General features: G+C 54.4%; 1 protein-coding gene across 2 annotated transcripts in view; it reads right to left on the bottom strand.

The window, feature by feature from the left end:
* LOC132391988 (V-type proton ATPase subunit B-like) overlaps positions 1-17,547 on the bottom strand; it is a 90,210-nt gene that overhangs the window by 31,916 nt on the left and 40,747 nt on the right. Inside the window, exons 9-12 of one of the 2 annotated variants that reach the window (XM_059965853.1) lie at positions 9,368-9,491; positions 7,492-7,642; positions 4,545-4,654; positions 3,215-3,319 (exon numbers count right to left, since the gene is read on the bottom strand). In XM_059965853.1, the coding sequence (XP_059821836.1) occupies positions 3,215-3,319; positions 4,545-4,654; positions 7,492-7,642; positions 9,368-9,491 (490 nt within the window). The remainder of the gene's footprint in view (positions 1-3,214; positions 3,320-4,544; positions 4,655-7,491; positions 7,643-9,367; positions 9,492-17,547) is intronic. The other variant, XM_059965852.1, reaches the window with a different exon arrangement.

Below are 17,547 nucleotides of genomic sequence, written 5' to 3'. Positions count from 1 at the left end.
GGTTTCCCTGCCCGGGACGTGCGGTGTGCTGACGGTTTCCCTGCCCGGGACGTGCGGTGTGCTAACAGCGGCCCTGTCCGGGACGTGTGGTGTGCTGACGGGGGCCCTGCCCGGGACGTGCAGTGTGCTGACGGGGGCTCTGCCCGGGACGTGCGGTGTGCTGACGGTTTCCCTGCCCGGGACGTGCGGTGTGCTGACAGTTTCCCTGCCAGGGACGTGCGGTGTGCGGACAGTTTCCCTGCCCGGGACGTGCGGTGTGCTGATGGGGGCTCTGCCCGGGACGTGCGGTGTGCTGACGGGGGCTCTGCCCGGGACGTGCGGTGTGCTGACGGGGGCTCTGTCCGGGACGTGCGGTGTGCTGACGGTTTCCCTGCCCGGGACGTGCGGTGTGCTGACGGGGGCTCTGCCCGGGACGTGCGGTGTGCTGACGGGGGCCCTGCCCGTGACGTGCGGTGTGCTGACGGGGGCCCTGCCCGTGACGTGCGGTGTGCTGACGGGGGCCCTGCCCGGGACGTGCGGTGTGCTGACGAGGGCTCTGCCCGGGACGTGCGATGTGCTGACGGGTGACCTGCCCGGGACGTGCGGTGTGCTGACGGGGGCCCTGCCCGGGACGTGCGGTCTGCTGACAGGGGCTCTGCCCGGGACGTGCGGTGTGCTGACGGGGGCTCTGCCCGGGACGTGCGGTGTGCGGACGGTTTCCCTGCCCGGGACGTACGGTGTGCGGACGGTTTCCCTGCCCGGGACTTGCGGTGTGCTGACGGGGTCTCTGCCCGGGACGTGCGGTGTGCGGACGGTTTCCCTGCCCAGGACGTGCGGTGTGCTAACAGCGGCCCTGTCCGGGACGTGTGGTGTGCTGACGGGGGCCCTGTCCGGGACGTGCGGTGTGCTGACGGGGGCTCTGCCCGGGACGTGCAGTGTGCTGACGGTTTCCCTGCCCGGGACGTGCGGTGTGCTGACAGTTTCCCTGCCAGGGACGTGCGGTGTGCGGACAGTTTCCCTGCCCGGGACGTACGGTGTGCGGACGGTTTCCCTGCCCGGGACGTGCGGTGTGCTGATGGGGGCTCTGCCCGGGACGTGCGGTGTGCTGACGGGGGCTCTGCCCGGGACGTGCGGTGTGCTGACGGTTTCCCTGCCCGGGACATTCGGTGTGCTGATGGGGGCTCTGCCCGGGACGTGCGGTGTGCTGACGGGGGCCCGGCCCGAGACGTGCTGTGTGATGACGGGGGCCTTGCCCGGGACGTGCGGTGTGCTGACGGGGGCCCTGCCCGTGACGTGCGGTGTGCTGACGGGGGCCCTGCCCGGGACGTGCGGTGTGCTGACGAGGGCTCTGCCCGGGACGTGCGATGTGCTGACGGGTGACCTGCCCGGGACGTGCGGTGTGCTGACGGGGGCCCTGCCCGGGACGTGCGGTGTGCTGACAGGGGCTCTGCCCGGGACGTGCGGTGTGCTGACGGGGGCTCTGCCCGGGACGTGCGGTGTGCTGACGGGGGCTCTACCCGGGACGTGCGGTGTGCGGACGGTTTCCCTGCCCGGGACTTGCGGTGTGCTGACGGGGTCTCTGCCCGGGACGTGCGGTGTGCGGACGGTTTCCCTGCCGAGGACGTGCGGTGTGCTGACGGGGGCTCTGCCCGGGACGTGCGGTGTGCGGACGGTTTCCCTGCCCGGGACGTGCGGTGTGCTGACGGGGGCTATGTCCGGGACGTGCGGTGTGCTGACGGGGGCTCTGCCCGGGACGTGCGGTGTGCGGACGGTTTCCCTGCCCGGGACTTGCGGTGTGCGGACGGGGTCTCTGCCCGGGACGTGCGGTGTGCTGACGGGGGCTCTGTCTGGGTCGTGCGGTGTGCTGACGGGGGCTCTGCCCGGGACGTGCGGTGTGCTGACGGGGGCTCTGCCCGGGACGTGCGGTGTGCTGACGGGGGCTCTGCCCGGGACGTGCGGTTTGCTGACGGGGGCCCTGCCCGTGACGTGCGGTGTGCTGACGGGGGCTCTGCCCGGGACGTGCGATGTGCTGACGGGTGACCTGCCCGGGACGTGCGGTGTGCTGACGGGGGCCCTGCCCGGGACGTGCGGTGTGCTGACAGTGGCTCTGCCCGGGACGTGCGGTGTGCTGACGGGGGCTCTGCCCGGGACGTGCGGTGTGCTGACGGGGGCTCTGCCCGGGACGTGCGGTGTGCGGACGGTTTCCCTGCCCGGGACTTGCGGTGTGCTGACGGGGTCTCTGCCCGGGACGTGCGGTGTGCGGACGGTTTCCCTGCCCAGGACGTGCGGTGTGCTGACGGGGGCTCTGCCCGGGACGTGCGGTGTGCGGACGGTTTCCCTGCCCGGGACGTGCGGTGTGCTGACGGGGGCTCTGTCCGGGACGTGCGGTGTGCTGACGGGGGCTCTGCCCGGGACGTGCGGTGTGCGGACGGTTTCCCTGCCCGGGACTTGCGGTGTGCGGACGGGGTCTCTGCCCGGGACGTGCGGTGTGCTGACGGGGGCTCTGTCTGGGACGTGCGGTGTGCTGACGGGGGCTCTGCCCGGGACGTGCGGTGTGCTGATGGGGGCTCTGCCCGGGACGTGCGGTGTGCTGACAGGGGCTCTGTCCGGGAGTTGCAGTGTGCTGACGGGGGCTCTGCCCGGGACTTGCGGTGTGCTGACGGGGGCTCTGCCCGGGACGTGCGGTGTGCGGACGGTTTCCCTGCCCGGAACATTCGGTGTGCTGACGGGGGCTCTGCCCGGGACGTGCGGTGTGCTGACGGGGGCTCTGCCCGGGACGTGCGGTGTGCTGACGGGGGCTCTGCCCGGGACGTGCGGTGTGCTAACAGCGGCCCTGTCCGGGACGTGTGGTGTGCTGACGGGGGCTCTGCCCGGGACGTGCGGTGTGCTGACGGGGGCTCTGTCCGGGACTTGCAGTGTGCTGACGGTTTCCCTGCCCGGGACGTGCGGTGTGCTGACGGGGGCTCTGCCCGGGACGTGCGGTGTGCTGACGGGGGCTCTGCCCAGGATGTGCGGTGTGCTGACGGGGGCTCTGCCCGGGACTTGCGGTGTGCTGACGGGGGCTCTGCCCGGGACGTGCGGTGTGCTGATGGGGGCTCTGCCCGGGACTTGCGGTGTGCTGACGGGGGCTCTGCCCGGGACGTGCGGTGTGCTGACGGGGGCTCTGCCCGGGACTTGCGTTGTGCTGACGGGGGCTCTGCCCGGGACGTGCGGTGTGCTGACGGCGGCCCCTCACCAGCTGGTTGGAGACCTCGGCGTGATCCTTGCGGGTCATGCCCTCCCCAATGGCCGACTTCATCAGACGAGATAGCGAGGGCAGCACATTGATGGGTGGGTAGATCTGCAGGGGCAACAGACCATCCAGCATTAGATGTGTGAGCCTGTCCTCCCACCCACAACCTGAGCAGGTAGTTACACCCAGTCCTTCCCAGACCGTCACCCACATCACCCATCACCCACCAGCACCCATATCCACCCTCCTACATCTACACCCGACTCTCCCAAGTCTGGCTGCAGGAGGAGGAAGTTCGGACATGGCATTCAGGCTGGCGACCCCATCCCATAAAAGCTCAGTCATCCAGAAATGCCAACAGGAGCTCCAAAAGCTTCATCCCTGGGAGAGGAAGGATCCACGCCCAGAGGACGTGTGAGCTTGTGTGGTGAAGGCTGAAGCTACAGGGCTAATCAACCTTCTACCGGTCCAGGACAGAGCTGCTGTCAGTGGCCAAGGGCCCAGCAGGGGTGAGGGGCTTAAGAAGAAAACCAATACCAAACATCACCCCAACTCTACCCACATCTACACATCGTCACCCCACCCTCACCACTTCTCAATCCATCTCCATTCACCCACAACCCTTCACTGCCCCAACACCACCCAGCAATCCCACCATCCAATCTCCACCAACTGACAAACAACCCTACCCACACTAGACTCCATCACTCACCTCTGCCCTCACAACTCACCCATCACCAACCCCCACCAATATCAATGCAACCCACAGATATCCACCCATCACCCCTTCATCACGCAGCCCATTGCCTACACCCACCACCAACCTCAACCCACTCGTCACCACATCGCCAAATCCCCCCACCCAGTCCTTACCCCATCTCCAACTCCCCCACCCAATCTTCACACCACCCATCTCCGCTACACACTCATCACTCCACCTTCAACTCCTCCAACCACTCATCATCCCATCTCCAACTCCCCCACCCAATCTACACACCATCCATCTCCGCTACACACTCATCACTCCATCTTCAACTCCGCCACCCACTTGTCACCCCATCTCCAATAAATTCCACCCACTCGTCACCCTATCTTAAACTCCCCACCCACTCATCACTCCATCTCCAAATAACCCCACTCACTTGTCATCCCATCTCCATCCCCCATTCATCTCTCCCCCACCCACTAAGTGTGTGGGAGACAGTGTCCCTGTTCCCTCCCACTCTGGGAGTGCTTGGACTGAGTTGTGGAGAGCATGTCTTCCTGATAACTGGCCCCCACCCTCACCAGCTGGGCAGTGAGTGGGTGAGGCTGGGGTGACCGAGACACCCACCTGTCTGTTGTGTAACTGCCTGTCCACGTAGATCTGTCCCTCGGTGATGAAGCCAGTCAGGTCAGGGATGGGATGGGTGATGTCTGAAACAGATGGGAGACACCCCCCCCTCCAACTTTTGTTAGTGTCCCATCACAGGTCCCCACCCTCCCTGTGAGTCTCTGGGATGTTAGCAACTGCTCCAGTGTTATGGAATTATGGACCGCCAGTCTCAGTGGGAGCGGGGATAATTCCACCAGGACCTTCAGCCACGAGCTTTGTCTGCTCCCCCACACAATGTGGCTCACAGTCACACAGCTGACCCTTTGGCCCAGGCCATCCGTGCTAGCCGAGTCGTCTACCTGAGTGAGTCCGACTCGTCCACGTTTGCCACATATCCCTCCCGGATGTCCTCAACCACTTCCTCTCGATAGATGGATCGCCCTCTGGGTGAAAACCTCCCCCTCAGATCCCTTTTAAATCTTCCCCTCTCACCTCAGTCTGGTGTGCTTTGGTTTTGGACTCTGGGGAAAGGACTGTGAGCATTTGCCCTTAACTGTGCCCCTCCTGGTTCTATAAACCTCTGTAAGGTCACCTCTCAGCCTCCTTCAACAGCCTCAGCCTATCTGATATCTGTTATCTGGGTACAGTATGTAACACAGACCATAAGATTAGGGACAGAATTACGCCATTCAGCCCATCGAGTCAGTCCCACCATTCATCATGGTTGATATTTTTTCCACCCCCACCCTCCCGACTTCTCTCAGTAATCTTGCATGCCCTGACTAACCACTTCCACTTTGGCTGGACTCCATGACCTGGCCCCCACGGCTGCCTGTGGCAATGAACTCCACAGACTCACCACTCCCTGGCTGAAGGAATTTCTCCTGTTCTCTGTTCCAAATGGACATCTCTCGGTTCTGAGGCTGTGCCCTCAGGTCCTCGACTCCCCCAGTGAGTACAGCCTATCAAGCGCCCCTCGTATGTTAACTCCTTCACTCTGGAGTCATTCACGTCAGCCTCCTCCAATGCTAGCACATTCTTTCTTTGAAGAGGTCTCGTCAAAACGCCCACTGGCAGCTCTGAGTATTGGCAGGGGTCAGGGCATGTCTGTGGCTGAATTACAGAGAGGTGTGTTTCTCCCCCCGTCCCCACTCACTGCACGGTCATACGTCCCACCTGAGGCTGCTCTGGTCCGGGGTTAGGCACCTGTTTGCCCGGCTCCATTTAGATCTGTCTGGTGGCTCCGTCCAGATCCCAATGTTTGTCTTTTGGATCTGTCTGGTTGTCTGATCTGCCTGGTTCCGTCTGACTCCACCAAATGTGCCTGGTTCTGGTCAGTCATCTGTACCCACTGAAAGGTCTGTCCCCCACCGTCTGGTCTGTACCCTCTCACGCCATCTGCTCTACTGCCCCCGGACGGTGCTTACTGAGGACGGAGGGTAAGGTCTCCCTCTCTGTGGGACCCTCTGTCTTGGCACCCTGTGATGCTCTGAGGGAGGGGAGTCAGTAGGCGAGCGGAGGGGTGGCGGGTAGGGAAGTGTGTCTGAGATGTGGACACTGAGAATGGTGATTCGTGTGATGGAGCAGGTGGTTCAGGGAGGGTGGAGAGCAGTGTGGGACGGGTTGGCAGGTATGGGGGGGTGGGGGACAAGTTGAGAGGGGTGTGGGACGGTTTGGGGGGGTGTGGGTGGGGTACGGGTTGGGGGTGGGGTGTGGGTGCGGATGGGTTGGGAGGTATGGGAGGTGGGGGATGAGTTGAGGGGTGTGGGACAGGTTGGGAGGTATGGGAGGTGGGGGACAGGTTGGGGGTATGGGAGGTGGGGGATGAGTTGAGGGGTGTGGGACGGTTTGAGGGGGTGTGGGTGGGGAACGGGTTGGGAAACGGGTTGGGAGGGGTGTGGGACAGGGTGGGAGGTATGGGAGGTGGGGGACGAGTTGAGGGGTGTGGGACAGGGTGGGAGGTATGGGAGGTGGGGAATGAGTTGAGGGGTGTGGGACAGGGTGGGAGGTATGGGAGGTGGGGGATGTTGAGGGGTGTGGGACGGTTTGAGGGGGTGTGGGTGGGGAACGGGTTGGGAAACGGGTTGGGAGAGGTGTGGGACAGGGTGGGAGGTATGGGAGGTGAGGGATGAGTTGAGGGGTGTGGGACAGGGTGGGAGGTATGGGAGGTGGGGGATGAGTTGAGGGGTGTGGGACAGGGTGGGAGGTATGGGAGGTGGGGGATGAGTTGAGGGGTGTGGGACGGTTTGAGGGGGTGTGGGTGGGGAACAGGTTGGGAAACGGGTTGGGAGGGGTGTGGGACAGGGTGGGTGGGGGATGAGTTGAGGGGTGTGGGACAGGGTGGGAGGTATGGGAGGTGGGGGATGAGTTGAGGGGTGTGGGACAGGGTGGGAGGTATGGGAGGTGGGGGATGAGTTGAGGGGTGTGGGACGGTTTGAGGGGGTGTGGGTGGGGAACGGGTTGGGAAACGGGTTGGGAGGGGTGTGGGACAGGGTTGGGAGGTATGGGGTGGGGAACGGGTTGGGAGGCGTGTGGGACAGTGGGAGGTATGGGAGGTGGGGGATGAGTTGAGGGGTGTGGGACAGGGTGGGAGGTATGGGAGGTGGGGGATGAGTTGAGGGGTGTGGGACAGGTTGGGGGTATGGGAGGTGGGGGATGAGTTGAGGGGTGTGGGACAGGGTGGGAGGTATGGGAGGTGGGGGATGAGTTGAGGGGTGTGGGACAGGTTGGGGGTATGGGAGGTGGGGGATGAGTTGAGGGGTGTGGGACGGTTTGAGGGGGTGTGGGTGGGGAACGGGTTGGGAAACGGGTTGGGAGGGGTGTGGGACAGGGTTGGGAGGTATGGGGTGGAGAACGGGTTGGGAGGGGTGTGGGACAGGGTGGGAGGTATGGGGTGGGGAACAGGTGGGGGACGGGTTGGGAGGGGTGTGGGACAGGGTGGGAGGTACAGTCGGGGGACACTGACCATCGTTGGGCATGGTGAGGATGGGGATCTGTGTGATGGAGCCGGAACGCCCCTCAACGCGGCCCGCCCGCTCGTAGATGGTCGCCAGGTCAGTGTACATGTATCCCGGGAAGCCCCGGCGCCCGGGAACCTCCTCCCGTGCTGCCGACACCTGTGGGAGGTGGCAGGGAGAGAGGGAGGGAGGGTGAGGGGAATGGGATTGAGGTTGGGATTGGAGAGGGAGAGTGGGATGGTTTGGGGTAGGAGTGAGTGTGGGGGTGTGAGGGGAGGGTGAAGGTCAAGGAGGGAGACAGACACAACATTAGACTCAATGCCACACCCTGGCTCCATCCCAGTGCAAACCGGAGGTTAGAGCCCCCACTCCTATCCCCTGCTTCTGGTAATTACACTGACCCAGTGGCCTGCCTGTGTCCCTGAGTTCCTGTGACGAGGAGGGAGGGTCAGTGTGGGGGGTGAGGTGGAAGTTCGACTTCAGCCCAGCCCTGTCCCTGGGGAGTTTGATGACTTTCATAGGCATACGTGTGTCAACGTCTCAGGTCTCTCCTAGGCCCAACAGACTGATGCAATCACAAACACAACTATATTTCATTGGGAATTTGAGGAGACTTGCTATGTCACCAAAGACACTTTCAAATTCCCGCAGATGTACTGTGGAGAGCATTCTAACATGCATCAGTGTCTGGTGTGGAGGGGTCACTGCACAGGCAGGATCAGAGAAGTTGTAATCTCAGCCAGCTCCATCTTGGGCACTAGCCCCTCCACAGTCGAGGGCATCTTCAAAAGGCGATGCCTCAAGAGGGCAGCATCCGTCGCCAACGACCCTCACCAATGTCCTCTTCTCATTGCTGCCATCAGGGAGGAGGTACAGGAGCCGACTCAACATTTCAGGAACTGCTACTTCCCCTCTGCTGTCAGATTTCTGAATGTTCAAGAAACCTACACCTCACTCTTCTGCTCTTTTTTTGCACAATTTATTTTTTAATATATTTTCATTGTAATTTCCAGTATTACGGATTGTACTGCTGCTGCAAAGTAACCAGTTTCACGACAAATGTCAGTGATGATAAACCTGATTCTATTTTGGATTCTCTCAGGAGCTGAAGCCTGTCTGATCACAGTAAGGAGACAGTGGGTTGCCACCCACTCCGTGTCCAGCACAGTTACCGCGCCCCTCAGCCGGAACCCCGATTGGGAGTGGGGTGCCCCAGGCAGGTTGCAGGAAATTCGGAGAGAAGGGTAGAGATTGGATGGGGTGGGCTTGTTCCCTCTGGAACCCAGAAGGTATAACTGATGTGAGTAAAATAATGGGGGTTAGATCAGTTTATGACATAGAGCATGGAGGTAGTACAAGGGAAAACAATAACAGAATGCAGATCAGAGTGTTACAGTTTCGGAGAGAGTGCAGTGCAGGCAGGCAATAATGTGCAAGGCCATAATGAGGTAGACTGAGGTCAAGAGTCCATAGTCAGGGGACTGTTGAATGGTCGTGTTACAGCAGGATGGTTTGCTCCTTATGGTCTGCCCCTGTGGGCATTTTAAACTGGCATCAAGGCTGGCACAGTACTGAGGTGGTTAGTGTAACACTTCACAGTGCCAGCTCTAAGTTTGAGGTTCAATTCCGGTGCCGTTTGTTAGGAGTTTCTACGTTCTCCCCATGGTCGTGTGGCTTTCCTCTGGATTCCTCGCACATTCCAAAGGCATTCGGGTTAGGGTCAGTGAGTTGTGGGCATGCTATGTTGGTGCTGGAAGCATGGCGACATTTGCTGGCTGCCCCACACACTTCTCACTGATTTGATTGGATTAATTAGCTGTCCTGATTGGTCTGACTACCACTCTGAACTCTCCCCCACCCTGCCCCAGTGTGCCCGCTACCCACCTCTCTCAGGGCCTCTGCGTAGGAGCTCATGTCCGTTAGGATGACCAGGACGTGTTTCTCACATTGGTAGGCCAGGAACTCGGCTGCGGTCAGTGCCAGACGAGGAGTGATGATCCTCTCGATGCTACAGGGAACAAGATTCGATTAGCTGTATTTGTCCCATACACAGTGGAAGTGCTCTTTGTGTCTATGACTAACGTAGTCCAAGATGAGATAGGGGCTTGCTTTGTTGTTTTGTTGTTTGTTGTGTTCCCTGCTGTTGAAGAAAATGATGGCTACCAGAAGTTTGAGAATTTGATGTTCATGCTCCCAAGTGGAAAGTTACAAGGAATGCCATTCCCATTGGGAGGTAGTTCAAGAAGCGGAAAAGCCAAATTAAATATTTAGGGTGGCTTGACATTGAGCGTGGGCAACTTGGAACTGCCAGTAGGAGGGGCTGTAGCAGGGCTTTCAAAAAGAGCACAGATCATAGAATCATAGAGCACAACAGCACAGAAACAGGCCATTCATTCCATCTAGGCCATGCTGGACTATTATTCTGCCTGGTCCCATCGACCCACACTCAGACCAAACCCCTCCTGTCCATATACCTATCCAAACTTCTCTTAAATGCTGAAGTCGAACCCACATCCTCCACTTCTACTGGCAGCTCATTCCACACTCTCACCACCCTCTGAATGAAGAAGTTCCCTCTCAGCTTCCCCTTAAACATTTCACCTTACACGCTTAACCCATGACCTCTAGTTCTAGCTTCACCCAACCTCAATGGAAAAAAACCTGCTTACATCTACATCCCTCACAATTTCATACATCTCTATCAAATCTCTCCTCATTCTCCTGCGCTCCAAGGAATAAAGTCACAACCTATTCAATCTTTCCCTACAACTCAGGTCCTCCAGTCCCAGCAACACCCTTGTAAGTTTTCTCTGTACTCTCTTTCAATCATTGATTTGAAGGAGGAGGCAAGAGAAATTTGAAGGGGTAAGACTGGCAGGGATTTGATGGACTGAAGAGCCTCTCTCCCCCCCCCACCCCACCCCCGCAAGAGAGTTCACTGCAATGCCGCTGGCCACCACCAGGGGTCAGCTATGAGCCGCCCTGACACTGATATCACCATGGTAACCATGTCCCTCAGCGGACCCTAGCAGGCCCGTTCCCAAGGCTTGTCCCATCATCTGCTCCGGGATGTGGGAATGGAGTGGACTTGCTGTCAGGCTGGTTAAAGCATGGGGGTGGGGGGAGGGCAACCATCCCAGGCCACCTAAATTACAACAGAAACTCTGGCAAATGCAGAACACGACCACGGTCACAAACATTTCAGAGTTATTGAACAATATATTGTTTCACCTTTTTGTTCTTTGGGCTGAATTTGAATCCATAAATTTGTCAATTAATCAAGAAACAGAGCATCACACCCTGTCTGTTCAAAGTAACACAACTTGGAAACAGGCCTAACTGGCCTATGCTGACCAAGTTGCCTACCTAAGCTGGGCCCATTCGCCTGCATTTGACCCATAATTCAGGTACCGAGGGGCAACTACACAGGGTTGGAAAACAGCTACAGAAAGTTGTAAACTCAGCCAGCCCCATCATGGGCACTCACCTTTCCGACATCCAAAATACCTTCAAAAGGCAATGCTCCAAAAAGGTGGCATCCATCATTACTACCCCCTTCACCCAGGACAATTCCTCCTCTCATTTCTACCATCAAGGGGGAGATACAGGATCCTGAAGACACACACCCAACATTTTAAGAACACCTTCTTCCCCTCCACCATCAGAATTCTGAATGGGCAATGAGCACTACCAATATTCTTTATATTTTGCTCTCTTTTTGCACTAATCTAATATATCATCTTACCGTATATATTATTGTAAATTATAGTTTTTATTACTATGTATTGCAATGTACAACTGCCACAGAACAACAAATTTCACTACGTATGCCAGTGATATTCAAACTGGGTGATTGATTGATTTGGTGATGCAGAAAGGAATAGGCTCATCAGTCCCTTCGAGCCACACCTTCCTAGTGACCCCCAACCCCGATTTAACCCTAACATAACCACGTGACAATTTACAATGACCAATTATGACAGTGTGGTACTCTAGCTGCAGCACGACGGGTCACAAAACACTCCAATGGGTGATTAGGATGGATCAGCACATCACTGGGACTCTGTTACCAGACCTGGAGACAACCTACAACTCTCAGTGCCTACTGTGTGCTCGTAACATCATTAAAGCCCCATCCCATCCTGGACACAGTCTGTTTAATCTCCTGCCATCTGGAGATCTTAGTCAAGACAGTAAGACTAAACAGCTTCTTCCCAAGAGCCGTTGTGCAGCTGAATAATGCTACACCCCGGCTTGCCAATGGCCTTGAGTGTTATGGGCTATCAAGTCTCACTAATGGCTACAGTGTCATAATTCCAGGTGTTAATCCATGCCCTGAGATTATCCGTCTTTCCTACGATATTTCTTGACTGAAATATACACAGTTCAGGACACTAGTCGCACCATGCTCAACCCTTTGATTCCTGACATTGTCTGAGGTTTTACCAGCATCTGCCTCCACAAACTCTCCTCTAACTGTTCTGAAACTCTGATTCCCATTCCCCTGTAACTCTAGTTTAAACCCCACCGTACAGCATTAACAAACCTTCCCACTAGGATATCACTCCCCGTCCAGTTCAGGTGCAAACCATCCCTTCTGTACAGGTCCCACCTTCCCGCAAGAGAGCGCAATGATCCAAAACTCATACCATCCCTCCTACACCATCTCCTTTGCCATGTGTTATACTGTATAATCTTTCCATTTTTAGCCTCACTCGCACGTGGCATGGGTAGCAATACTGAGATCACATTGCTGGAGGTCCTGCCCTTTAACGTAGCACCAAATTCCCTATGCAGAACCTCATCACTTGTCCTACCCAGGTCATTGGTACCTACATAGACCATGACTTCAGACTATTCACCCTCCCACTTAAGAATGCTGAGAACTCGATCTGAGATGTCCTGGACCCTGGCACCCGGGAGGTAAGTTACAATCTGGAAGTCTCATTCTTGTCCACAGAACCTCCTTTCTGTTCCCCTGACTAATGAATCTCCTATCAGCAAGCGCACCTCTTCTCCCCTTCCCTTCTGAGTCACAGAGGCAGAGATCCAACCATTGCCACAGGGGCATGGCTCCTTAACCCCTTTCCCCTTCCTGACTGTCACTCAGTTTCCTGTGTCCTGCACCTTGGGTGTAACTACCTCTCTATATGTCCTATCCATCACCCTTTTAGCCACCCGAATAATCCGGAGTTCATCCAGTTCCAGCTCCAGCTCCTTAACACTGATTGTTAGAAGCTGCAGCCGGATGCACTTCCTGCAATTGTAGTCATCAGGGACTCTGGAGATCTCCCTGCCCTCCCACATCCCACAAGAGGAGCATTCAGCTGTCCTGCCTGGCATCTCTACTGATCTAACTGATCAAACGTAAAGGGGGAGGGTGGGGGGGGTAAACTCTATCTACAGTTTTTCTTTTTCGCCTTCTCTGTCTGAAGCCTCTCTTTGCTAAAGCCTCAATGAGCTAAAGCCTCAAAATTTCCATTCTGACTCAATCCACTCTGACAATGGCCGCTGTGATGATGGCCAATCTGCCCACCCCTGCCTTACTTTAATCTGTCCTTGCTAATCAATCCCAAACACCAATTGGCCACTGGTCAAATCTCCAAAAAAAAAACTGCCGGGAGTTGCTGCCTTTTTCTACTCTGTTAGTGAGCCTGAGTGAATTTCCCTCCTCTAGAGCTTCTGATCTCTCAATCAGTTGCTGCCAAAGCCCCCCAAAAAAAGCTGCTGGGAGTTGCTGCCTTTTTCTTTTTTTATATATATTAAGCCGTAACCCATGCATTGCAAATATCTGTTTTGCACTGACTGGAGTAGCACTGCAATCTTGTCTTGAGCAATAACAATAAAGTTCTATTCTGTTCGATTCTAGTCTTTGGACTGTGGGAGGAATCCCACGCATTCCGCGGAGAGGACGTACAAACTCCTTACGGTGACGTCAGAATTGAACTCTGAATTCTGTGACGCCCTGAGCTGTAATAGAGTCGCACTAACCGTTACGGAACCATGGCACCCACTGGAACTGGTCCATTACAGTCGCATATACAGAGATTCGGTGACAGACTTGTCTTGCGTACCGTTACACTGCAGTACTCATTACAACAGTGCTCTGAGGTAGCACAAGGGACAACAAGACCAACTGAATATTGAAAGGCCTAGATAGAGTGGACATGGAGAGAATGTCTCCTGCAGAGGGAGAGTCAAGGACCAGAGGGCACTCACTGCTTCAGAATAGAGGGGCATCCATTTAGGTCAGAGATGAGGAGGTATTTCCTTACCCAGATGGTGGTGAATGTATGGAATTCATTGCCACAGACAGCTGTGCAGGCCAAGCCATTTGGTATATTTAAAGCAGAGTTTGACAGATTCTAGTTTAGAAAGGTTGTCAAAGGTTACGTGGAGAAGGCAAGAAAGTGAGGTTGGGTGGGATAGTGGATCAGCCATGATAGAAACGGTAGAGCAGGCTTGATGGGTTGAATGGCCTAATTCTGATCCCATGTTTTATGGTTTAATGCAGAGAAAGTGTAGTGCAAGGAGACGGTAAGGGTCCAGAGTCCATCTGAATGTACTGGAGAGCCTCGAAACCTCTATCCAGGTACCTGTCCAAATGTGTCATTGTACCTGCCTCTACCACATCCTATTCACTGGTCACATCACTGTCTGGTGTGGAGGGCCCACTGCACAGGATCGGAAAAAGCTGCAGAAAGATGCAAACTCAATCAGCTCCAACATGAGTGCCAGCCTCCCACCATCGAGATCTTCAAAAGGCAATGCCTCAAAAAAGTGCTGTCATCATTAAGGATTCCCATCAACAAGGACATGTCCTCGTCTCACTGCTACCACCAGGAGTCACAGGAGCCTGAAGACACTCAGTAACAGCTTCAGCCCCTCCGCCATCAGATTTCTGAATGGAGAATGAACCCATGAATTATCATGAATGAACCCATTTTTTTTTCTGTTTTTGCTCATTCTGTACTACTTTTAAAGTTTTATATATATATAAAACAACAAATTTCACAACATTGGCCAGTGATAGTAATCCTGATTCTGATTCCATAAACTCTCCATAGTTAAGAACATAGAAACATAGAAAACATACAGCACAATACAGGCCCTTCGACACACCAACATGTCCCTACCTTAGAACTACCTTGGCTTACCCATAGCCCTCTATTTTTCTGAGCTCCATGTACCTGTCCAGGAGTCTCCTAAAAGACCCTATCGTATCCACCTCCACCACTGCTGCCGGCAGCCCATTCCACACACTCACCACTCTCTGCGTAAAAAACCTACCCCTGATATCTCCTCTGTACCTACTTACAAGCACCTTAAAACTATGCCCTCTTGTGTTAGCCATTTCAGCCCTGGGAAAAAGCCTCTGACTATCCACACGATCAATGCCTCTCATTATCTTATACACCTCCATCAGGTCATCTCTCATCCTCCGTCGCTCCAAGGAGAAAAGGCCAAGTTCACTCAACCTATTCTCATAAGCATGCTCCCCAATCCAGGCAACATCCTTGTAAATCTCCTCTGCAGCCTTTCTATGGTTTCCACGTCCTTCCTATAGTGAGGCGACCAGAACTGAGCACAGTACTCCAAGTGGGATCTGACCAGGGTCCTATATAGCTGCAACATTACCTCTTGGCTCTTCAACTCAATCCCACGATTGATGAAGGCCAATACACCGTACACCTTCTTAACCATAGAGTCAACCTGCACAGCAGCTTTGAGTGTCCTATGGACTCGAACCCCAAGATCCCCCTGATCTTCCACACTGCCAGGAGTCTTACCATTAATACTATATTCAGCCATAATATTTGACCTACCGAAATGAACCACCTCACACTTATCTGGGTTGAACTCCATATGCCACTTTTCATCCCAGTTTTGTACCCTATCAATGTCTTGCTGTAACCTCTGATAGCCCTCCACACTATCCACAACACCCCCGACCTTTGTGTCATCAGCAAATCCACTAACCCATCCCTCCACTTCCTCATCCAGGTCATTTATAAAAATCACAAAGAGAAGGAATCTCAGAACAGATCCCCGAGGGACACCACCGGTGACCGGCCTCCATGCAGAATATGACCCGTCTACAACCACACTTTGCCTTCTGTGGGCAAGCCAGTTCTGGATCATCTACTGCTCTTCCTTCATCAATGTGCTCTTTCTTCATCAATGTGCTCTTTCTTCATCAATGTGCTCTTCCTTCATCAATGTGCTCTTCCTTCATCAATGTGCTCTTCCTTCATCAATGTGTTCTTTCTTCATCAATGTGCTCTTTCTTCATCAATGTGCTCTTTCTTCATCAACGTGCTTCATCACATCCTCAAATAAATGTGCTAGGTTTTCTAAGATTGACTCTTTCTACCTAGGAAGTCCACTGACCAATGATGGTGAAAGATTTGAAACACTTGATGACCCCAGGTTGAATCACTGATACAAACTCTTCTCCCTCCTGCCGTCTGGGAAAAGGCACCGGAGCATTTGGGCTCTCACGACCAGACTATGTAAGTTTCTTCCCCCAAGCCATCAGACTCCTTAATACCCAGAGCCTGGACTGACACAAACTTACTGCCCTCTACTGTGCCTATTGTCTTGTTTATTATTTATTGTAATGCCTGCACTGTTTTGTGCACTTTATGCAGTCCTGGGTAGGTCTGCAGCCTAGTGTAGTTTTTTCTGTGTTGTTTTTACGTTGTTCAGTGTAGTTTTTGTATTGTTTCATGTAGCACCATGGTCCTGAAAAACATTGTCTCGTTTTTACTGTGTATTTTGCCAGCAGTTATGGTTGAAATGACAAAAAAAAGTGACTTGACTTGACGATGTGTCCCAGTTCATCCTGGACTTATCTCAGCGTCACAGCAAACCTGAATCTGATTCTGACACATTGGGTCATAATCAATGGTCCTCTAAGTCTAATCACCAGTCTGGAATTATTTGCCCAGTGACAACAACATGAGCACACTGAATTTTACATATAGAGGTATCCATTTTAACTGCTAGCAAAACACTGTCAGTAAGAACTTTGATCTCCTCTGGTTTTGATCGTTTTTACTCTTGTTCATCTGCACTCTCACAAAACACATGTAGCAGGCCTGTGGCGGGTAACGAAGGATTTCCTCACTGGAGGTTTCGCACACGGTCCATATGTGATTGGTTGCTAACTGAGACTCTGAAAGGTCAATTTTCCAAATATCACTCCATTTGCAAATTCTCCAGCAACTTCTGCATCGTGACAATACACAGAGGTAAGACCAGTTTCTGTACTGTACATAAATATTTCTGGTCGGTACACGTTCCTGACCTCATGAGCTTTCAGTGTAGCAGTTTCTACCATTTCACTGAGCCATTTAAATGAACTAGAAGTTCTTTTGAGCTTCACGCCCTTTGCTTCTTTGGAATTCGACATAGTGAATCAGTAATTTCTTCAATAGAAACAGCATACACAAGCCAGTTCCAAAATCTGCAGACAAATCATCGCAGACTCCAAGTTGTCAACACCGTCCACATCAGAAACCGGAAAAGGAAATGGTGTTCGATCACGAAATATACTTAACATGCTAGCAAGGTAGAGAGTGACAACCTTTTGTATGTTAGTAGCAAAAGATATGTGTACACACACACCTTAGAGGGAGCATTGGCCATAAGGGCTTATGTTCACTAGAAGGTGGAAAAAAGGAGAGATCTCATAGAAATTCCAGCAGGACTGGGCAAGTGTAGATGCAGGAAGGACGTTCCCAATGGCAGGAGTCAAGTCTAGGAGCCGAACCTTCCCATCAGCACTGTGGGAACTCCTTCACCAGAGGAGCTGTTGCTCAGGGCTGCAGCCTACCCTCAGATTGTTGAGGGGAGTAGGGATAGAATCAATGCTGGCATCGCAAGTGCACCCAGATCCCCCAAAAGTGAATCAAACAACTGCAAATCTGAGATGAAAGCAATAAATAATGGGAAAAACTCATCAGGTCAGGCAGCATCTGTGGAGAGAAAAACAGTTATTGGATCAGATCAAAGACCCTCTGTCAGAGTCAGGAAAGATGGTGCCTTAAGGACCCTCAACA

The sequence above is a fragment of the Hypanus sabinus genome, chromosome 3 (genome assembly GCF_030144855.1).
Source record: "Hypanus sabinus isolate sHypSab1 chromosome 3, sHypSab1.hap1, whole genome shotgun sequence".
Taxonomy (NCBI): domain Eukaryota; kingdom Metazoa; phylum Chordata; class Chondrichthyes; order Myliobatiformes; family Dasyatidae; genus Hypanus; species Hypanus sabinus.
The sequence above is the reverse complement of the archived record's forward strand: the minus strand, read 5'-3'. Positions and strand labels throughout refer to the sequence as shown.